General features: G+C 46.7%; 1 protein-coding gene across 1 annotated transcript in view; it reads right to left on the bottom strand.

The window, feature by feature from the left end:
- The window catches only part of Ptk2b (protein tyrosine kinase 2 beta), a 126,804-nt gene that overhangs the window by 41,831 nt on the left and 60,557 nt on the right, over positions 1-24,416 (bottom strand). The window contains exon 2 of the mRNA XM_059273438.1: positions 17,974-18,214. Coding sequence (XP_059129421.1) covers positions 17,974-18,177 — 204 coding nt within the window. The 5' untranslated portion in view covers positions 18,178-18,214. The remainder of the gene's footprint in view (positions 1-17,973; positions 18,215-24,416) is intronic.

Below are 24,416 nucleotides of genomic sequence, written 5' to 3'. Positions count from 1 at the left end.
ACATGTGTACACACACACACACACACACACACACACACACACACACACACGAAATTGTAGGATAGGCAAAATTCATTGAAACTAGGTGAGGGGATGAGTGTCTGGTGTGGGAGTATATATATATAACCTTAACATTTATAAATTTTAGCCATACAATACTGACATATAAATACACTCATGTGACCCACATACCAATTAAGATACACGTTTCCACATCTTTAGATAATCCACTGTCTGGGTCAACCCTATGTCTAACTCCCACATCAGACTCCCATCCCCTTTCTTAGATTCAATGAATTTTGCCCATCCCTACAATTTCATGTATTTAATGTATGTTAATTTTTTCTTTCTAACTTCTTTCACTTAGTATAATGTCTAAGATCCACCCACATTGCTGATATATCAGTACATAGTTTCTTTTAATTTTTATTTATTTATTTTTTGAGACAAGGTATTACGTATCCCAGGATGATCTTGACCTGGTAATCCTCCTGTCTCAGCCCCCTAAGTACTAGGATTACAGGTATACATCATCAATCACACCCTGGTAATGTTTCTTTCTCTCTTATTTTGTTACGCTGGGAATTGAACCTAGGGCCTTGTATACGGTAGGCAAGAGCTCTATCCCTGACCCATGTCCCCAGCTTCATTGTTCCTTTTTGGAGATGAGTGATAGTCTACTAATCAACAAACTATAATATGTTTATTTAGCCCTCTACTTCTAGAAACCTAAGGCATTTCTGTTTGTTTGTTTGTTTAACTATTGTGAACTTTTGAAAGTTAATGCGAAGTGTTTCTGTGTATAAATGATACAGTGGCATTTGCTTTTAATTGATCCCCAAGAGTAGAGTTACTGGATCAAGGGTCTTGGACTTCATAAGAAATGGCGGGGGATGGAGAAGGGGCTTGGCGACTCAGAGTGACTGTTGGAGACAGACTTGCACAGTTGGTTCTCTCCATCTCTTTTCCTCCCTTTTTAAACTAGTTCTTTGAGAATTTTGTCCTGACAGGTCTCTAGATTCAGATTTTCCATCTAGAACAAAGAGCTAGGACTAGCGCCTGAGTGAAGTGGTTTTGTTACAATGAGCTAAAACTCTTTGGAACATTGCTTGGCTCAAGGTTAATACTTTTTTTAAAAAAGGCATTTTAACACAGTAATTTCTTACAGGGTCTGGTTTAAACTCGGTTATAAAACAACATTCTGTTTCATTCTTCTATCTCGTTGCCTCCTCTCTTCCCTTGCACCTTTCCTTCTCTCGGAAGTGGTGGTAGGGCCAAGGGTTCGACTAGACGCCTGGGGAGCTGGCCCTAGCGGGCAGCCCAGGGACAAAGAGAACTGGATGATGGGATCGATTACCTACAGGGGAGCTGAGCAAAGGGAAAGATGTATTGAAAATAATGAGAACTTCTTACTGTCAGGGAAAGTATTCAAACTATGGGGAGGGGAAGGCTAGGGAGGACCATGGAATAAGGGACTGGTTTGAAATGGTGGGTTGGATGAGTTAGAAGGGGTGGGGAGGCTGTTTCACTTTGAGTTGTCTTTACTAGAAGGGCTTAATGAGCAATTCCATGTCACAGTGCTTTTCAAACCAAGCCTAAGGTTCAGTTTCCAAACACCATTCTTTAGAGAAATGGCCTAAGACACTTGTATAAACAGATGGTTCCGGGGCTGGGAGGAGAATAGGCAGCACACAGTGAGTCTGAAACATCCCTGTGGACCAGAACAAAGAGAATGTTCGGAGCATGTTGGGCATTCCTAACAACTACACACGATCGTCCTGAGGTGCCCACCTGAGACAAGGCTGGGAGAGCCCAAGCTGTATGCTTCTTTCCTGAGGGTGAGTGTGAATGTTGCTGGGGACAGACAGCCTTGCTGAACGGCACTCCCACCCTCCACCCATGTGACCAGACTGGTTACTGGGGTTGGATTATAGAGAATTTGGCTGGTCTTTGTTTTTGGTTCCAGATCTTGGGATTTTCCAGGTGATAGGACTGACTCTGTTATTCATGCTGGGTTCTAACATTTGGTGGACCCATAGTTTCAGAAGTGGGTGAGGTGCGGGTGGGGCCTTGGCCAACTGTGTATTGGCTTCTCTGATTGTAAAGGCCAACCATGTTCTTGGAGAATTGTACTTTTGAGTCTGAGAGTTAGCCTGAGCTTGTGGGAGGGAGGGAAAAGGGAGAGCATGTTGAACCATATGGTCATAGAGTCCACTCATCATTAACCATGACTTCTCTTGGAAGCCCTAACATATCTCTGAATCAGGATGGTCATCTGGTCATGCACGTTGGTGTGCCTGAGTTCACAGAGGCTTCCTGTCTGGGATTCTCTCAGAATTTCTGTGTACGTCTTCATTGGCTGGTGTTAATTTGTATCTATTAGGATAAAGCTACAGCTTTAAGTATTGTCTTTATCCCAGTTCTTTGACTTGTTCTAGTCAATTATTGAACGCAAGGAGAAAGTGGGAACCCACCAATTTATAGTAAAAGTGTGGGTGGCTCAAGATCCGAGGTAAGAGGTGCGTGGTGAACTGGGCCCTTAATCTGTGAAGTCTGTTAACTGTGTGGCTGTGGAAACACATTGTGTCAGAACTTCCTTGCAAACCATGTCCATCCTTCAGACATGGCTCGGAGAAATGAATTTGATGCTCATAACTGCATAGAAAGAGCGTCAACATGATATCACACAAACTAGGACGTGACCATGCACTTCAGAAACGGGGCCCAGAGGACCCTAGCTGGATCTGAACTGAAAACCTTCTCCCTAAGGACTAGCTCTCATGGTACCAGGAGGCAGCATGTAAGCTTTCAAAGCCAGGAAACAACCAATAATCCTAGTCAACCGATGCCTGTGAACTACAACAACACCCAGCATGACTCTCCGACCCTAAGGCTGCACACAAACCTTGGTGGTAACCAGCAGCTCTTTAATTGGACTTCAGGTCAGTTCAGTGAGAGGAAAATGACACCTGGTACTAGAAACCTGGTCAGCTCCCTGAGGCTAGAGAAGTCATGAACCTTGGTGGAGAACCTAGAGTCGACACTTTACTAAAGTAGTATAAAGCCTAACTATACATGTAGCTCTCACCCCTCACCAAGGAAACTCCTCTTTGCAACAAATGGAGACCATTACAGAAAACTACAACCAATCAAAATGTAAAAATGAAGTGTTGTGCAGCCCAATCCCAATTGATACACTCACAACACAAATCCTGTGCCCAAGGCTCAGGGGTCATTGTGGAAGAAAGGGCAAAAAGACTGTAAGAGCCAGAGGAACAGGGATTTACCGCAAGATTGTGGCTCCTAGAAAGGTCAGAAGCCACCACACCCATAACGTCTCATCAACATGGCTGTATAAACGTGATCTGAGCAAAGACGACACTGACAGACATGATAAAGGAAAAGAGGAAATCTCATGAAGCCTCAACTCTAGACAAAAAAACTTCAGGCAACTAAGGAATAGTGAGAGAAGCGGAAAACTTCTTCTCAGGGGAAGAGCGCACTGAGGAGTTAGTTCTCCAATCCAAAATGGTCAGCCCTGGAAACTTACGTACAAGTAACAGTATACGGACCGAGTAAGTTATACTTCTATATTTAGGAATACACACACACACCACCACCACCACACCACCACCACACCACCAACAACAACAACTAAAGAAAGAGAGATCATGAATTTGAAAAAGAACAAGGTGGGGTCCATGGGAGGGTTTAGGAGGAGGAAAGGGGATGGGGAAATGATGTAATTATCACAAAAATAAGATGTGTGTGTGTGTGTGTATACCAGACAAACAAATAAACAAAAAGCTAGATTGTGAATCTAGTTCTGACAGGTCTTCCGACAGGATGACACACTCCCTGAAGCCAGTGTCCCCCTGTGGTCCTCTATCCTTGCCTATCAAGCTACACACAGTTCTGTATTCAAAGCATCAGTCATCATCCGCCACGTGCACACTATGAAGAGCTATGGCACTGTGGCTCCAGGGAGCACACAACCCTCAGCCCTGGAGAAGTGTAGAATATTATTTTAAAGCGTGTTACTTTTTTTTTATGCTGCATTTGTTTAACTCTGTGAAGATGTGTGACTGTGCCTGTGTAAAGCACCTGCATGGTCTAAGAAAGAACGGAACGACCAATAGCAAGGCAGGAAAGAGAGATAGTCAGGGCTGGCAGGCAGAGAGAATACACAGAAGGAGAAATCTGGGAAAAGGAAGAAAGAGCAAGAGAACAAGGAGAGGAGGATGCTAGGGGCCAGCCACCCAGCCACCCAGCCACCCAGTCACCCAGTCACCCAGCTAGCCACAGAGTAAGAGTGAAAGTAAGATAACAGAAGTAAGAAAAGGAAAAAGGCCAGAGGCAAATGGTAATAGGATAATTTAAAGTTAAGAAAGCTGGCAAGAAACAAGCCAAACTAGGGCTGAGCATTTATGGTTAAGAATAAGTCTCTGGGTGTGATTTATTTGGGAGGAGGGTGGCAGGCCCCCTAAAGGAGTAAAAACCCCCAACTACAGAGAAGCATATGAGTATAGGCCAAAGGATGAAAAGGCTTCCGTTTAGGGGGCGCATCTGCCCTGAGCTACCTCCAGCCCGACCTCCCTTGTGCTTTCCCACACGCAAACAGCAGGAGCGGCAGAGTTGTGGCCAGACTCCCCCCAGCTCATCAGCTACCATTAATGAGTCAATATGTCTTTCTGTATCAACAAAGCCTCCTTAAAAATGATAGTACATGGTGTTTCCTTACTCACAATTACCATCTGGAACCTGAGTTCTTAACAAGTGCTCTCTCTTTAGATAAGCCCAGGGTTCCTTTTGCTCCAGGAAGTCCTTGCCTTCTTCCCATACCAGGGCTTCCAGGTGCTGAAGGGCAGGCTTTCTAGCTGCCTTTGGTTGCAGCCTAGATTCTAAAAGACCTCTGGCACTTTCTTACAAACATCTGTATTCCTAGAGTTTTCCTTCCTTCTTGGTTCATGTTGATTTATTCCAATTATTAAATAGTGTGAAGACTCCAAATGACCTTTTCCTCCTTCTCTGTTCTCTGACTTTTCCACTTGCGGGTCAGAAACAAAGAAGGAATGTGTCTGGATAGCTTGTGCCCACACCCCAGAGGGTTTACAGTCATACCCCATATGGTGACTTTTCAGTTGGTGTCAGACCACATTCAGGAGAGTAGTCCCATAAGATGACATTGTCAGTGATGTCATAGCTGTCACAGTTTGTGTATATCTTCTTTCTAATGCTTGTATGTTTGTGTGTGGCATGCATGCATGCGTGTATGCATACCCACATGGGTGTGAATACATGTGGAATCAGGATGATGCCAAGTGTCTTCCAAAATCACTCTCCACCTCACATATGGAGGCAGGGTCTGTCACTCGAACCCAGAACTCTCTGGCTTTGCTAGTCTATCTAGGCAGCTTGATCTGAGATTGCTGTGTCTGTGCCTCCAGAGGTCAGGAACCACAGGTGGGCTGTCATCACCACCAGCTTTTCTGTAGGTGCTGGCAATCTGAACTCCAGTCCTCATGCCTGTGTGGCAAGTGTTTGACCTACTGACTCACCTCCCCATTCCCTTCACACAAGTTTGAGATTGCAGAGTGATGTAATCCTCCCACTATTAAACAATCCCCAAAAGTAGATCATCCAAGTAACAGACTTCTCACTCTCCTCCTTCCCAGTACCATCACATTCCAGAACCTCCTCAGTGACCTCTCTGCTTTTGCTATGTCCTCAGGCTCAATTAGTTAATAAATACCCAAATTTTCCTTAAGTGTTGTTAAGCTTTTTCGTATTTGTGTCCAGGTTATTTAAAAAAAAAAAAAAGAACCAATGTGATAGCTGGGGTGCTCCCACCCACCATCCTCCACCAAGATAGTGTGGTCCTCACCAACCTCCACCAAGATTACTTGATCCTCACCATCCTCCACCAAGATAACTTGGTCCCCACCATCCTCCACCAAAATAGCCTGGTCCCCATCATCCTCCACCAAGATAGCCTGGTCCCCACCATCCTCCACCAAGATAGCCTGGTCCCCACCATCCTCCACCAAGATAGCCTGGTCCTTATCATCCTCCACCAAGATAACTTGATCCCCACCATCCTCCACCAAGATAGCCTGGTCCCCACCATCCTCCACCAAGATAGCCTGGTCCTTATCATCCTCCACCAAGATAACTTGATCCCCACCATCCTCCACCAAGATAGCCTGGTCCCCACCATCCTCCACCAAGATAGTCTAGTCCCAACTGCTCCTTTGGTTCAGTTCCTTGTTCTTCCCTCCCTGCCATGTTTTAGGAGTGTCCTTATCAAAGTCATTCCATGCAGACCTCTATCCTGCATGCTCCTGATTCTCCTGAACTGACAGAATTTTGGGTTCTTCCCCTGGATCTAGTCCTAGGCAGCATGTGAGGGCCTCTGGGAAGCCATTTCTTACTCCCCTGGATTAACAGCATTTTTGGTTCCTCTATGGACTCCAATGAACTTCAAATGTTCATCCAGCAACATATTGTTATGAGTTGAATTTTGTTTTTCCAGAAAGACATACTGGAGACACAACCTCTGCTTCCTTTCCACTGCAACCTTGCTGGGAAAGAGAGTCTTTGGAGACTAGTCAAATTAAAATGAGGTCACTAGGTAATCCCACTCCCATCTGACTTATGTTCTTATAAAAGGGACATTAAGTCACCAAGAGAGACATGCACACAATAATGCAAAGGACAGGTGAAGAAGCAAGATTTGAGTAAAGGATCTGTAAGCCAAAGGACACCAAAGACAAAGGCAGATCACCAGACCTGGGGAAGAGGCAGGGAAGAATTCCTCCACAGACTTCAGAGAGGGCATGGCCCTACCAACACCTTGATGTTGGCTTTCTAGGCCTCAGAACTATGAGGCAACACATTTCTGTACTCTTCAGCCATCCTATGTGCGGTATTTGTTAGAAGACTCCTCAGCATCTAATAAAGACCTTGACGAATTAGGACTAAACCAACTGCCTGTGTGACCTTAGATCAGATGGACATGGACCATCTTTGAGTTCTAATTGATGATCGGTTGAGGATTCCAAGAGAAGTGTCCTGCATCAAAAAACAGTCTTCCAGTGACAACCCTCTGAGAGACAGGAGTGCAGATTTAAATTTATTTCCAGTTCTTTTTAGATGACAGACCAATATGTTCTGACCCGTGGCTAATATGTCATGACTGGCCTGCTTTTTGTCCGTTCCAGGTACATAAAGAGCTCAGACAATGCTTGGTATACATTAAGTAATCAATGAATAGTAGTTATCATGGTGGGCCAATAAGCAGTGACGAGATAGCATGAGCAGATGTGGATGCTAGCACAGACAGAAGGAAGATGATAAATAATAAAATCATCCCAGGATGATCAGGCCACACCCAGAGTGGATCTGGCCATACCTGCCCTCTGGAAGAAACAGTGAAGAGAAAAATGACTTCATTCTGCTTGGAGCAAAAGCCTGGAAGAGCTTTAGGGCCTGAGAATCAAGCTCAATACAGCAGTGTCTTCCTTTTCTCTTTTGTTCTACATGGAGATAGAAGGTAGAACTCAAAAAAAAAAAAAAGAAAAAGAAAAGAAAAGAAAAAAAGAGAGAGAGAATTAAAAGGCTGAGACAGTAGCAAGATCAATCTTTAATTGACGTAGAGCACAAGGGTTGTCTTTAAAAATAAAAATACTCCGTTAAATATAGACCTGTTCTATTCAAATTCTGATTTGTTAATATGCCACAAGGAAGAGCTCTTAATGCTAAGATGAGCTTCAGGAGGAAGAAAGAATAAGAAAAGGCAGACAGGAAAGTACCAGACAGGTTAATATATTTCTTTAAAAAAAAAATGTTCCCCCTACTAAGATACCTTTGAAAATAATGACTTTATAATTCATTGTGAAGTTGGCATGGGTGATGGGTCACGTTTAATTGCTTCAGAATGAAGGGGTGAAGAGTGTTATTGCTGTGGAGGATGGATCTAGAGAATTCACATTTGCTATAGTGCTTAATAATCTATATCAGTGAGTGTCAACAAGGTGCTGTTGACATTTGGTGCATATGCTGGCTAGTTTTATGTTAACTTGACACAAGCTAGAGTCATCAGAAAGGAAGGAGCTTAAATTCAGAGAATATCCTCCATAAGACTGGGCTGTAGGCAAGCCTGTAGGGCATGATTAAATTAGTGACTGATGTGGGAGGACCCAGTCCATTGTGGGTGGTGCCATTCCTGGGCTAGTGGTCCTGGGTTCTATCAGAAAGCAGGCCAAGCAAGCCATAATGAGCAAGCCAGTAGGCAGCACCCCTCCAAGGCCTCTGCATCAGCTCCTGCCTCCAGGTTTCCGCCCTGTTTGAGTTCCTGCCCTGACTTCCTTTGGGGATGGACTGTGATGCGGAAGTGTTAGCCAAATAAACCCTTTCCTCCTCAACTTCCTTTTGCTCATGGTGTTTCTTCATAGCAATAGTAACCCTAACTAGAACAGGGCCAAAAGATTCTTTGTTGTGTGTGGCTGTTTAATACACATGGCCACAACCCCACTGAAATCCAAGTTTCATGTCCCAGCCACGATGACCACGACACAGTGGAATTCTAACTGGTTCCTAGAAGGAGGAATTCAAGAGATGTTGATGAGCCTTGAGTCTTTGCCTAAGATCTGGACACCCTGTGGGGATAGAGAGCAGGCAGGTGAGCAGGAGAATGTTATGGAAGACTGTAAGCCACACTGAAAATCTGGGTACCACTGAAGTCAGCATCACAAGCTAGGGGATGGGATGAGGTGATCTAAGCAATGACAAAGTTACTCTGGAGGAATGGCTCAGTGGTTAAGAGTGCTTCCCGCTCTCCCACAGGACCAGAGTTAGGTTCCTAGCACTCATATCAGGTGACTCGCATTCACCTGTAACTCCGGCTCCAGGGGATCTAATGCTTCTGCAGGTACCCACACATACACCCAACATTCATTCACACAGATGAAAATCTGTACGTATAAATAAAAAATTATCTTTTAAAAAGTGACAGGGTACCATGTATCCTGACAGCCTCACAGGAAACCTCATGCCAGGGCACACAGCCCACAGGCTCCCTGGCAACTGAGACCCGTGGCAGTAGGGGGAAATGGTAGACTTATATCATCTGGGCTCGGCTCCCTGACCCTAGCCGGGTGTCAAGGTGACATGTATATGAAACACTCTTGCATTCACCTCTGCACATCTGTGTGCTTTTGCGGCACATGCCTGAGTCCAAACAGATGGCTATTAGGGAATTGAATGTTCCAGGAAGACATGCCCATGTCCTCATCCTTAGATTACATTTGAAAAAGGGGGGACTATGTAGATAGAATTAAGTTAAACATCTCCGTTGACAGTCACTCTGGACCCTCTGTGTGGCTCTTAACCTAGGGTGTCTTTATAAAAGCTGCGGAAAAGAAGGCGATATGAATGGAGAGGTGGCGTGGAGAGATGCTACCAGTGCCCAGGAACACCAGGAAGTCATCAGACACTGGAAGAGGCAGGGAAGGGAAGAGTGTGTGAGGTTCCAACACCTGTACTTGGGACTTCTAGCCTTTAGAGCTATGAGAGGACCATGTCTGTTGTTTTAATCACTGGTTCCTAGTAATCTGTTAAGGCAGAGTTAGGAAACAGAGACAATAGCTATATAAGTTCCGAGTCTTTGGTTCGTATAACAGATAATTTTCAAATGGGGATTGCAGAGCAAAGTACTAAAGTTTGCATAACTTATCACTCCAAAATCGTTCATTCCAAGGTGATAAAAGCTCTAAGGAGGACATTCAACCATGAACCCATCAGATCAAAAATAGAACAGCAGCACAGACACCTGACTCCTCATTTGCAGACGTCATGAGTCTATGCATAGATAGGCTCTGACTGAAGTCTCTACCCATTAGGCTTCACATCTTCTTTTTCCTCACTGCAGTAAGTGTCTGCATGTGTGAGGGGCTGGGAACACACACAGGAAATGAGAAAGGGTGCAGAAAAGAGGAAGTGTGTATAAATGTGCCTCTTTTTATGTCACTGTGGGGTGCTGGTCTGTGGTTTCCTGACTGAGCCCTTCCTGCATGTTTCATGGGCTGCCCTCATGCCGGGGGCTAGCCTGGTGTGGGCCAAGCCTTCTCCTATGAATAGCTTCCCCTTTCTTCCTGTTGTACCTCCAACCTTGAGGCATTGATCTTACAGCCTCTGAAGGATGGAAGTGAGGAATGCAGAGGTGATGAAGAACCCCAGCCAAGATGGGGCCTATGCTCAGTCTTCACACAGTAGAGGGGGTGGGCAGGGGCATTCTCTTCAACACCTTTTTTTTAAATGATGTTTAAAATTTTATTTTTCATTATGTTTATTGTGTGTGGGGGTGGGAGATGTATACCTGAGTATAGTGCCGATGGGGGCCAGAAGAGGTTGTCAGATACCCTGGTACTGGAGTTACAGGCAGTTGGGAGCCACCTGATGTGGGTGCTAGGAACCAAATTTCAATCTTCAGCAAGCTAAGTATGCAGTCTTAACTGCTGACCCAGCTCACTAGGTCCTCAACTTCTTCTTAAACATCTCTAATGACATTCACGATTTAATCACATTCTCAAAGGCCTCACATTTCCATGTTGTCAGATTAAGTATTAGGTTCCAACACAAGTATTTTGAGGGACACACCAACATTCAGTGCTAGCACTTCCTAAGGGTTCTTACTTCAATATCTATCATATTAGGGATTAGAGCTTCAACATATGAATCAAGGGATACAGAAACATTTACTCATAACACCCTGTATTTAGTTAGGCAACAGGTCTAAACTTGAAGCCCCTGGGGTAAGTGTCTTTGTAAGTATAGGGCAGGACTGTGTGTCACAATACCTGTATCTTCTCCTCCCGGGGATTCCGGGAGGCTTGTGGGGATTCACAGGAGATGGTAGTGAGTGGAAGTGGGGCCAGAGTAGGCTGCTTTCGGGCAAGCAGCACCCAAAGGACGCCTGCAATCTGGAGAGCCCACTGTGGGTAGAAAGGATGCACCTGGACAGGGTGGGGGAGCCTGGTTGGACAGGGTAGTTTCCAGACAAAACCAGGATGACTTTTTTCCTTCTCTCCTTTTTATTTATTTATTTATTTATTTATTTATTTATTTATTTATCTATTGGTTTTTCGAGACAGGGTTTCTCTGTGTAGCTTTGCGCCTTTCCTGGAACTCGCTTTGGAGACCAGGCAGGCCTCGAACTCACAGAGATCCGCCTGCCTCTGCCTCCCGAGTGCTGGGATTAAAGGCATGCACCACCACCGCCCAGCTTTTATTTTTTTTAAAAGATGTATTTATTTTATGTGTCTGAGTATTTTGCTTGCATGTATGTATGTGCGCCACATGAGCGGCTGGTGCCCACAGAGGCCAGAAGAGGGCATCAGATCCCTTACAAGTTGTATTGTAGACTTGTGAGCTGCCATGTGGGTTCTGAGAATCAAACCTGGGTCCTCTGCAAGATGAAGTGCTCTTAACTACTGAGATGTCTCTCCAACCCTGCTCCTTTTAAGACAGGGTTTAGTTATGTAACCCTAGCTAGCCCAGAACTTATGATGTGGCTCATGCTGGTCTCAAATTCACAGCAATCCTCCTGCCTCAGCTTCCCAAATGCTGAGATTACAGATACCAGCTGCCAAATCTGGTAAGAATAAATCTTGACCACTCATATGTACATGGAAGGAGCTGAAAAATGGATCTAGGATGGAGGCGGTGCAGGGCTCAGGCAACTCCAGATACAGTGTATCATCACGTGGGCTCCGGCAACTCTTGAGATATATTGTATCACAGGCACAAGCCCATCCTTTGCTTAGGGCTTTCCCACGTGAGAAGTTCTAAGGATGGGCAGAGTTGGGCACAGAATGGATCAGCAGGCATCAGCCAGAAGGAGAAGACAGGGCAAGCTAGCCCTTCAGTGTGCTGATCAGAGAGGAGTCTGACACTCAGGCCTGGGTGATCGCAGAATTCATCCTCCAGTTCATGGTTGGATTGACATTAGCAGGACCCTGCCAGTCATCCCTGGACAGTGTGTGCAGACTGAGATGTAACCCAGGACCTATGGTCACCCTATCTGCAAATGAGCTGGGGATGGAGGAAGAGAAGAAAGAAACAAGAAGTACGAGCGGGCAAAGAGGAAAACAGGAAAGGAGGCTCCGGCCGCTGACATCCTTGCTACCTGTTTGCAAGGTGTTGTCTTAATCCCTCTCCCAGACTAGCAAATGAGCACCTTAGAGGGAAACACAATGACGTAAGCCTCCACCTGCCACAGAGTCGGCTCCCAGCAAACACAGTTTCCCATGACTATCAAAGCAAAGGGAAGTGGGCATTCAGGAAGGGCAGATTCCTCTTCTGAGCACCAGTCTCCTCAGCAGCTGCCTGCTTTCTGTGAAGACCTCGGTGCTACGGCCAGTGATGATGTTCAGACCTGTCCTGTTCTGGAGAGAGGGTCTCACTGTGTAGCCCAGGCTGGCCCGGAACTCACCAACCTCCTGCCTCCCCGTCTAGAGAGCTAGGATCATGGATAAGGGCAGCTGTGCCTGCTTTGTTTCAGCACAGAGAACACGTGATGGGGCATTTACGTTGACACAGAAGGCATTCGAGAATCTAGATTAAAAACTTGAAATCGGCAGTCTGCCTGGAGTAAGGATGCGGTGGATCCACGACACCAACGTGAGCTGTGTGGGGGCAAGTCCTGTTGCTTCTGTTTCATCACACACGACTAAGAGGGAGGGTTGGAGTTGACGCAGTGTTCTTAGAGAGGGAAATGTGCTTGGCAAGTCTGAAAGGGCTGGCAGCATTTTGGGAACTGGGAGGATGATAAAGGGACATAGAGTGAAACAGAAAAGTTCACTGAAGTCAAGACCAAGGGATGGGGGAGGAGAGTATAAGGTTAGGAAGCGGGGGAGGAAGAGGCCACTAACTTCAGGAGAATCTGAGGCAAGGATGCTGGGCCAGGGCCCCATCCCTACACACCCTGGGGACTATGTCCTCAAATAGGCAGTGAGCAAAGCTGTTCCTTGATACCTGGACCAACCCCTCCTCTGCATGGCACACTTGCCTAGGTTCTGTTTCTATCAGAGCACTTGCATTGTATTTTAAAGATGCATTCATGGGTGTGAGTCAAAATCACAGCCTTCGTCAGGAGGCCCTAGAAGAACAGGGAATTTGCCCATGTTTGGAGAATGCCGGTGTCCCACGCATGTGCCAGGCACTGGGGGAACACAACAATATTTGTGGGATGAAAGACAGAATATTCAGGATGCTTTTCTGTGTGGTCTCATCCATAGCCAGGGTTTCATTCAGCCACCATCCACAGCCTGACAAGTCCAAATTCTTTGTCAAGATGGAATCTCTCTCCAGAATCACCTAGCAATGGTGTTTTTAAGGTTGCCACTTGAAAACAGGACGGCATCTCCTATACTCAGAGAGACAAACAGAGTGGAGGACGCCCCACTCCCCAGCCAAGTTCCTCCAGTGTTCACCTTAGGGAGTGCAGTCCTGTCTACCAGAGGCAGGCCATAGTTCTTCACACTTCCTCCATGTTCTTGCATCTCTGATACATCATCAGAGCCCTTTACTTCCAACTCCTCTGTTCTCTGAGCTGCAGTCACTTCTTTCTGTAGACTGAACTGGTTAAGAGTGTACACTCTGGGGGTGGGTTGTCTGGGTTTGAAAACAAAACCTACCACTTAGCTAACAATTTGCTTAACTCCTCTGCACTGAGTTTCCTTAAATAGAAGTGGAGATAATAACAGTATGTGTTTCAGAGGGGCCTTTTGAGAAGTCAGTGAAATAACATGTATGTGGGGTTTTTAAAAATGTTAGCTTCTATCATCACCAACAACACTGCTACCACTGTCACCACCGCCATCATCACCACCATCATCATCACCATCATCATCACTATCATCACCACCACCACCATCATCACCACCATCATCACCATCATCATCATCACCATCATCACCACCATCATCACCATCATCATCACCACCATCATCACTACCACCATCATCACCATCATCACCACTGCTATCATCATCACCATCATCATCATGACCACCACCATCATCACCACCACCATCATCACCACCATCATCATCATCATCACCATCACCACCATCATCACCATCACCATCATAGTCACTGCTATTATTACTATTATTACTGCTGCCACCATCACCACCACCACTGTCACCACCACCATCATCACTGCCAACATCATCACTACTATTACCACCACCAGCAGCACCACCACCACCACCATCACCAAGACCACCACCCCATCATCACCAATATCACTACTACCATCATCACTACTGCAACCATCATCAATACTAATACCACCATCATAATCACCATCACCACCACCGTTGCCGTCATTCCTGCCATTGTCAGTGGCATCATCAGTATTATCATACCCATGGCTAGACTAATCTACACTGTTACCGTCTCTCCACAGACCTCCACCTATAGCCATACTTACCTCCTTCCAGTCTCCACTCTGTAACCTACATCATCCTTTTAAAAAGTACTTTCACATCATACATTATATCAGTTTTTCCCATGAGGTGAGATTAACGAAGTTATTAACATGACTTTGTCAGTTTTGGGGAACTCATGGCCTCAAACCTGCCACATGCATTCTCAATTTAGGACTGTATGATGCCCCTTTGGTAGCAATGGTCTTACCCTCTTCCCCTTTTCCTTCCTTTCACAGCCAAAAGCCCTCTGCTATATTGGTTAATTCTCTTTCTATGTGCCAACCCATACCAAAGGCCTCCTGTGCTGAAACTACCCAGAAAAAATGCCATTGATGACATGGAGTCCTGAAGCCAGTGAATCCATTTCTGGCTTTATCTGAAGACTTTATTCAGCATCATCTTGTACCGCTAACCACTCCTGTCTTGGGCTCCCCTGCCTCTGCTGATTTCTCTTTTCTTTTACTACCTTTTTCTCTCTCAGCTCTTCGAAATCTGGCCTCCCTGACCACCCTCACTGGAACCTTCTCTTACTCTACTCCTTCTTCAGAGATGACCTGGTTCTCTGGCATGGCATCCTTTGCATGATGGTACCCAAATCCTCTGGTCTGGGTCCTGCTTTTCTGAGCTCAGGCCCACATTCCTCCAGAGGGGTATTTCAAAAATATTTCAAACACAACACAAGCGAAGCTGAAATTTTAGGGTGCGCTTCCTTTCTCGTCCCAGTGAATGATGCCAGCACCCATTCTGTTGCCCGAGCCAAAGTTTGAGTCATCTTTGTCTCCTTCCTTCAGTTTCCTCCCCACATTTAATTAATGATCAGTTTCTGTTGACTCCACATATCTATCGACTTATCTGTTCCCAAGAACATGCCGTTCATCCAAGTCTGTGTCTCCCTCTCGCTAGAGCTACCACCTTTCAGCTCATCTCCCCCCACCCTTCCTCTCTCAGTCCCTTCTACTCTGCTACAGAGTTTAGGGGTATGTGTGTGTGTGTGTGTGTGTGTGTGTGTGTGTGTGTGTGTGTGTGTGTCAGGGGGAAACATGCCTTAGGTTTGCCAGAGAATTAACAGGTCCTACATACAAAAGAAGGATTCCTTCAAGCAAATGAAAAACACCACATTGTGGCCCCATTTTAGTAGTTCATCAGGCAAAACAGCCCACTGAGGGTTCTGAGAAGTCTCACTGCAAAAGAATGTATTCATGATTTGATTTTCAGGGTAGGGCTGGGGGGATGTGCTTTTAGGATGGAACCTAGAGTCTCCCCATTATAGGCAAGTACCCTACCACTGAGACAAAATCCAGTCCAAATCTCTTCTCCAAGTCCAAAGCCCTTCTTCTTCTTTTTGCTTCCCTGTGGTTCTATCCCCTTTTCCTCTCCCTCCCTCCCTCCCTCCTTCCCTCCCTCCCTCCCTCCCTCCTTTCATTTTGTAGTACTAGACATGGAAACCAGGTAAGTGATTTCGTATGCCACACCCCAGCCCTGGGGCATACTCCTTGAACAACATTGATCTGTTTTAAAATCCAAATGTAGTCATTGTCTCAGTTTGAAAATGAGACAGTTGAGTAGATGGATAAAACATGGAAGTTTTTTTTGTTTGTTGGTTTGTTTTTTGTCTGGAAAATTAGCAGCTCTCAGCTGTGCAGGGCAATGACAGAACAGACAACCAACAGTTCCAGTTCCAGGGACCCACTATATGCTAGGTACTCCTCACCTGTCATACAACCAACAGTTCTGGTTCCAGGGACCCACTATGTGCTCGGTACTCCTCACCTGTCATCTCTAGTCCCTAGCACAAAGCAACAGCTGGGCAGGGTCCCCTTGGGAGAATTTGCACACACATTCATTAAACACTCAGGTCCAAGCCCTTACAAGCAACCCAGATGGAGTCTCACTTGACTGGAAGTCCAGGTGGCTTGAAAGTCACAGCTTGCAATGACAAGATGACATTGGAAACATTATGAACAGAAAAAAATCAAAATGGGTATAAGTTCCTAGAAGATAGTTACCTCACTCTATTATCCGCTCTGTCCCTGTGCCCCTCCAGAAAATTCATCAGATACTCATAACCATTGTTGAGCTTGGTCCATTGCCCTTTCCATAGGCCTGGTATACATTCTGCCCTTAAATACCCACAAAGCCATCACACAACCTCGGGAAGATCTCCCCTGCCTCAGAACTATGTGTGGCATCCTGTGCATGTGTAATGCTAGCACTTAGGAGGCCGACATACGGGGATCATGAGTTCAAGATTAGTCTGGGCTACAGAGTGAGCGTGAAGCCAGCCTGGGCTATGCAGCGAGGCCCTGCCTAGAAACCAAACCAACAGCAACTCTATGCAATTCCCTAGCTCCTGCCTAACTCCAGAGTCTCCAGGTGAGTGTTCCTCACCTTCCATTACTGTGGCCACCTTTCCTTTGGATACTTATAAACATAGCCTGTGCTGCATTTGAAATCTGCTTACTCACTGAGACAGCCTTCTAGCCATTCTCCACCGTTACCTCCTCATGGAAAGTGGCGTCACTACTTCAGTCCCATCTGCCCTCCAGTGCCCTCTCTCTGCTGTCTCCACAGAGTGCGTCCTAGTCAGAGTAACTGAAGACTCTTGCTCTGTCTTCAAGATTGGGCAGTATGGTACCCCTGCAGCTTGGAAACCATATTAACTTTGGGGAACAAATGAGTTGAGCTAGCAGTGGATGGCATCAGCTATGTACAGAAAGGGTACACCCAAGCAAGACTCAAGTGTCTGCAGAGGAGGGAGAAAAGGGGCCTCCTGAGAGGTGGCTGAGGCTTTCTCTCTGCACACTCTCATATTTTCTCATCAGAAACCATGTGACGAGCGAGCGAGGCCCTAATCAGATCAGCTACAGGAAACAGGAGTGCACCAAACCATAGCAAGGATGTTAACTAGGAGAGATGGCACACTCATCAGTGCATTCTGCTCTGGTATGTGAAGTGTCTCGTGCTCTGTGGAAGACAGCACAGTGACCTGGCAGCCAGGACCAATGAAAGGAGCCACAGGTGGATTCATGGACATTGGCTTTTGAGACTTTAGAAGAGCTGGTGACACAGAGCCAATTTAGCTCCCTTGGACCTGGGGAGATGTCCCTCAAGGTACCCAGACTCCTTTGTTCAAATTGTGAGCCCTAGGGGGGGAATCGTCCGAGGACCAATTTCTCTTCCCTTCCTGTCATCATGAAGGCATGTTCTGGAAGAGAATGGGTGTGTCCTCATCTATCCACTCATGGGAGACTTCAATATCATGTATGTTCAATAAGTGCAGGTTAAAATCAGCCAGCATATTGTAATCCTGCCTAGGAAAATGGGGTGTGCACAGCTGGAGGAGGCTGCCCTGGCAAGCTGAAAACATCTCTCCTGATGCCAACCTGTGCCCTACCTGGACAGTGCTACAAGAGGCTACTGGGCTCAAGAAGGGCTGCTCCTCTGCCCAGGAAGTAGGAGTGTCAGAGTCCTGCACGCTTACCTGGATCTCCGTCTGCACTGTGCATTTGACCAGCTTGAAGTTCTTCCCTGGGTTGAAGCTGTTGCTGTAGAAGCAGACCTTGAGGATGCGCACGTCTTCCTTCTCCACATCTACGGGGACCACCACCATGGGCTCCGGGGGGCCCTCGGGCCGGCGTAAAGTGCCCACTTTTACTCGGCTCAGGGGCTCAGACACCCCGGACATCCTCTCAGGCAGCAGCTAGGACCGGCACATTGCAGTCCTGCGGAGACAACACAGACAGGGCCAGAGTGAGCTCCTAAAAGCCACACGCCTCATCCCCCAGGCTGGCACACCCCAAGCTCCATGACAGATGCAACAACCTGTTCTCTTCGTCCTAAAAATTCCTTGCAAAGGCCTCCAGCTGCCTCGGCCAGGGAGGCTGTGGCATGTAGGAGCCAGGTGCAAAGCATCCAGGTATGAAGTCCAGACTTGAGGCTCGCAAGCACACAGGCTCCATCCTCTAGGGGACCTGTCTCCCTCCCTGTTCTCCTCTGATGCTGGCTCCCAGGCAAGAGGCCCACACTTAGCACATGCAGCAGCTGTGAGAGGAGGCGGTGGCAGCATGACACAGCGGAGCAGGAAAGGCAGGGAGGGAGACACGAGCCGCCACCGAGAGGAAAATCTGAGAAGAAACAGAACTTGGGACTCGGTGGCCCCAAGGGAATGAAGAACAAAGAAGACAACATGGTGCCCAGATCAGGACCAGGCCATTAGCCTGGCTGGTCTGCCCACAACCTCAATACAAGCCAGAGTTTTCATTGTAGGAGGCCTGGATCTCATAGGGACTCATCATGCAGAGGGTCCGGCATCACAGAAAGGTCCACCAGGGGGAAAGAAGCCCCCATTCCACACTCTTTAGTGGGGAAACTTGTTCTGCATGATAGATGGAGCTAGCCTGGGCTTCTACATGATGCAGCCAGTACTGATGATAGCCTGGCTTGACACAGAGGTGAACTGTAAGAATCCTTGCAAGCTGTAAGAATCCTTGCAAACTGTAATTCACCCCAAATCTCAGCTGTGCTTAGCCTCACCTCTGCATCCAACAGAGCTATCAAGGACTTACTCTCTGCTGCTCTAAAGCAGGGAATGGGGCCGGCGAGATGGCTCAGCAGAAGAGGCCTGACCACCCCACGTGCTCCATCCTCAGTCCCGCAAGGCAGCAGGAGAGAACTTACTCCAGGAAGTAGTCTGCACTCCGACATGTGTGCCTGCATACACACATGTACATGGCTACACTTACACATACACACACACACACTATAAAAAAATACATAAAATCATAAAATTATAAAGCAGGAAATGTCCAAAAGAAGGGAGGAAAGTTGTAACTATGCATTGATGACATCAGCTGAGACTCATACTGGGGTCACCAATGTATTTCCAAGCTCTGTCCTCAGTGCTGACATTGAGTGTGTCTGTGGTGAGGGCTGGGTGTTCTCAATTTCCAAGAACCTTTCTAAAACAATCACACTAAAGTTGGGCATAATGGCTCACACCTTGTCATTTTCGCACTTGGGAAGCCAATGGAGAAAGATTACCATTAAAGGTGAGGCCAGCATGGGCTACAGAGCCTTGCCTCAAAACAAAAACCACCCAGCTTGTTCTAGAATGAGCTAGGTCCTAGTATTGAGACTTATTCTTAGCTATAAAAGGTGTCCCTTCTCACGTGAGTGTGATTTTAGGGGGAATTGCCTAGACCGGGAGTCAGGGGGGAAATGATGGAGCTGGCAGTGTTCCAGATATGGAGTCAAGTATTTTAGAAGCAGAACAGAGCCTATGATTATTTATTTAGACCGAGCCAGGTATCAGGAAAAGATGTGAACAGTCGTTAACTCTAAGGAACTACTCCTTTCAAACAAAACAAGAGAGGCTGGGAAGAGGGCTCAGTTAATAAGGTGGCTGCTGTGCAAATGTAGCACCTGCGTCCAGATCCCCAGCACCCTTAAAAAAGCCAGGTGTGCTGATGTGCTCCCATAACCCTGGCCCTGGGGGCAGTAAGAGAGAAACAGGTGGGGCCCTGGAGCTTGCTGGCCAGGCTAGTTGAATCCATGAGCTCTCCGTTCAGCAAGAGATCTTGTCTCTGGGAAAAAGATGGGGAGCGAATGAGAAAGACCTCTACTTCCATGTGCACACATGTACGTGTGTACAGACCCACACAAATGCATACATATAACATTCACACACAAACAACAACAGAAACGGAGATTTGTTTTAGGAAGGGACAAAGGAGGTGTCGTAGGGATGTGGGGAGAAACAAGACACGCCTCTTAGGTCAGGGCAGGCAGAAAGGGGGAGCAGAAGGCTCAGAGCTCACAAGGGCAGCTACAGCTTGGGACAAGACTGACAGTGAGGAGAACATGTGTGTATGTTCTAGAAGTCTATCTGTATTTGTATGCCTCTCTCTATCTATACATTTCGGACCCTGCAGTAACAATCCATCTGAATTCTCCTTGATCTAGCAGGAATCCAGATGTTGCTTGAGGGGTATCTTCAGGAAGCACCCCTAGGAGTGTAAGAACAATGTGACATGGAAGGAAAGACACACAGAGAGAGGGCTAGGCACTGAGGGCACTCTTGAGCAAGCCCAGTTTCCACCTGCTTGGAACTACAGGGACCTGGATGGAGCCTATCTCACTCAGAAAGAGAGGGATCTGGGAGCATTTATTCCCACTTCTTACGCTCAGTGTCCCTGGCATTTCCAGTCAGTTCTGCACAAGGGAGATGTCAGAAAGCCTTTGGGCAAAGATGCAGAGCTGGCAGCTGGGAGATGGGGGAGAAGACTGAAGTGGCAAGGCCTGGGGGGATCCAGAAGGGATGCTGGCGATGCTACTTTAGGATGGAGAACAGGAGGAACGTGCTTTTATCCCTAAACAGCATGTCCTAGTCAGGAGCACAAAGAGTAACTGCAGCTAGTCCAGTAAGTATGCGGGGCCTGCCGGGTTCAGCATCTGCTGGGGCGGGCAGACATCTATCTGTACGCGGTAATTTGTACAAGGCTTTCGCAAGGAAGATTCTGAGACAGACATCTGAGCGGGGAAGTTGAGTGATGTGTGACACTTGACCCCAGGGACTTGACCTTACCTGCAACGGACTGAATGCTAATGTCCTTTAATGTCCAGATGCTCAGATTCTAACCCCCCAAGATGCCGGTGTGAGGAGGTACAAATGTTGAGATGCAGAGCCCCAATGGATGGGATTAGGGTTCTTTTAAAAGGAACCCAAGAGAGCTCTGTCACCCCTTTTCTGCCACAGCACAAGGTAAACAGCGTGTCCCCGGGAAGAGGGCCTCATCCAAACCTGACCATGCTGGCACCTCGATCTTGCCTTTTAGCCTCCAAATGCTTTCTGTTTGGAAGCCAGCCTGTCTCCTTAGGGCAACAGCATGAGCCAATCAAAACAGAAACCCTGCTGCTAACAGTGAATGCCAGAGGCTGGACCCTCGAGAGCCCGTCGGGAAGCCTGGCACAGTAACGATGCTGTGTTGTGCTGATGGGAACATGGACTCAGAGCTGGAAAGAAAGACATCCTACCCATGTCCAGTTTACAACAGACAACCCCCTGCACCCATAATGAAGAGGGCAGGGTGTATCTGAGTCTTTGGTAATCTCATGGAGATAACCATCCTATCAATCTAGGTAGCAACCTCATCCCAGGGGCCACGACTTCAGTAGGAGAGTCCTAGACACCCCAGCTGCCCCTGAAATGCTGGGGAACAGTAAGAGAGAATACTTAAATGGGTCAGTAAAATTCAAGAGCCAATGGTGAGAACTGGGGAGCTCTCCACATCCGTATGTTGTGTGCGTCACTGACTGATGAGAGGAATGGAGGAAAAAAATCCCCGCTTGAAGAGTAAGCAGGGAAGGTCTAGCCTGTGCCTAGACAGGACCAAGGCAAAGTGGCAGGAATTTAGGAACGAGACCTTCAGATGCTTCTGAGCCCAAACTGCTGCAGCCACTCTTGCAAAAACTATCCAAGAGGGTGAGAAAGCGGCCGTGAGAATGTGGGGACCGTGAACACAGCAGCCTGTGGTGATATATTGGGTACCCTAATAAAATTTACCTGAAGATCAGAGGACAGAACAAGCCACTAGATTAAACAGAGAGGCCAAGCAGTGGTGGCACACACCTTTAGCACTTGGGGGGGGGGCAGAGATCCGTCTGGATCTCTGTGAGTTCAAAGCCACCCTGGACTATATGAGTTTGACTCAGTCTAAGAGAGAAAACAGAGCCAGGCAGTGGTGGCACAGTACTGGGAAGCACACATGCCTTTAATCCCAGGAAGTGATGGCTGGGTGGAGAAAGGTGTATAAAGGCGTGAGGAGACAGGAACTAAAGGATTTTTTTTTTTTTTGGTTTTTGTTTTTTTTTTTAGAAGCGTCCCTTTCAGCTAGAGGCTTTTTCGGCTGAAGCCTTTTTGGCTGAGGAAGCTCATTCGGCTAGAGGCCTATCGGCTGAGGCCTTTTCAGGCTGAGGAGTTGGAGAGGTGAGATGTGGCAGTGGCTTGTTCCTTTGTCTCTCTGACCTTTCCATATTTACCCCAATAGCTGGCTCTGGGTTTTTTACTAAAAGACCTTTTAGAACTCGAGCAACATCTGGTGCACCAGTTTTAGGAGGCAGTCTTGCAATCTCTTCTAAAACCAAACATGTCCTTACAACACCATCAAGGGACTGTACCCCTCGGTATTTACTCAAAGAAGCTGAAAACTTAACAGCTACTCATAACACCTGCTCGTGGAGGTCGATGGCAGCCTCATCTGTAACTGCCAAAATGTGCAACTAGCCTAGATGAATGGATGTGTAGAAGATCCTGGGGCTTACTGCACAGCCAGCCTAGCCTATTGGGTGAGTTCCAGGTCAATGAGAGACCTTGTTTCAAAGAAGGTAGGTGACACTCCATTGTTAGGATCCAAGGTTGCTCTCAAGTCTGTATGCACATGCACGTTGGTGCATGTACATTCCCACACACGTGTGTCACCCTCATATATATATGAACACATGTGTACACACACAGAGAGAGAAGAGTTGTCAAGCCGTGAAACACATGGAAGAACCTTATGTGATTTTATTTTTCTTTGAGACAGGGTCTCAGTATATATGCCAACCTGACCTCAAACTAACAGAGATCCATCTGCCTCAGCCTCTTGAGTGCTGAGATTAAACCTGGTGCCATACCTAGCTAAACAAATGTTTTTAAGTTTTTTTATTTTTATTTTTAAAAAAAAGAACCTACATACATCCTGTGTGGTTCCAACTGTGGAAAATCAAAAGTTTGGAGATAGTTTTAAGACCAGCAGTTGCCGGTGTGAGGTGACAGGGGAGGGATAAACAGACAGCTTAGAGGATGCCAGGACAATGGAAATGTTCATTGTGATTCCACAATGGTAGGCAAGGATCTTACACACCTGTCTATCTCACAGAAGGTACGTGAAGGATGGACTCTGATGTTAAACCACAGAGAAGGCCACAATGGTGTGTCAGTGGGTCTTCACCAGCCCTAACAAACATTCCACTTTGACGTGAGATGCTAGAATTGAGAGATGCTGTGCACGTGGTGATGGGTGGCATTATGGAAAGTCTTGGCATTTCTTATAATTTTGCTGTAAGCCTAAAGCTGCTCTAAAAAAATCAAGTGTGTGTGTGTGTGTGTGTGTGTGTGTGTGTGTGTGTGTGTGTGTAACAATGAGAAACCACAGCCTGGTTAACCTGAGAACCACGCCCATCTCCCAACCTGACCAAACAGTGTCTAGCTCAGTGAACATTTTGTCCCCCGTCCTGACCAGGACCAAATATGAATAGTCCACCTCTTACCAACTAGCACCCACACCAGCTGACAAGTCATGCATTGCCTGTAAGCCCAGAGGATGTGGATATCTGATCTTGAGCAGCTTCCTCTAGCCCAGCAGGCTCGTGGCCCACAGGGCTCTGGCAGAAATATTTTAGCAAAGTCATTCTGGTCACCCACAATCTGCTTTTACCTTTAACCTGATGTGGGCCCCTCAGTTCTGCATTTTGTCCCTGAGAAAACACATTTGCTGTAGGAACTGCCAGAATAGTTATAGATTCTAGAAAAAATCTTAACACAGACACACACACACACACACACACACACACACACACACACACACACACACATACTTTGCCTATCAATCCTGAAAGATGAGCAGAAACAAAGAAGCCTGTTTCACGGATGGGAAAACATGTCTGAGAAGGGTTAAGATATTGGTCAAGAATTCATGCCTGTTAAGAAGTGAACTTGAGAGCTGGAACACTTGTCCAGCATGTTCAAGGATCTGGATTTGATCCCAAATATCACACACACACACACACACACACACACACACACACACACACACACACAGGCAGTACCACCCCAACAGTGACATAAACTGTGCAAGAACCAAAGTGTCAGCCTGCATTTAGCAG

Source organism: Peromyscus eremicus, chromosome 9, assembly GCF_949786415.1.
Source record: "Peromyscus eremicus chromosome 9, PerEre_H2_v1, whole genome shotgun sequence".
NCBI classification, from domain to species: Eukaryota; Metazoa; Chordata; class Mammalia; order Rodentia; family Cricetidae; genus Peromyscus; species Peromyscus eremicus.
This window is presented reverse-complemented; position numbering and strand designations above follow the sequence as displayed.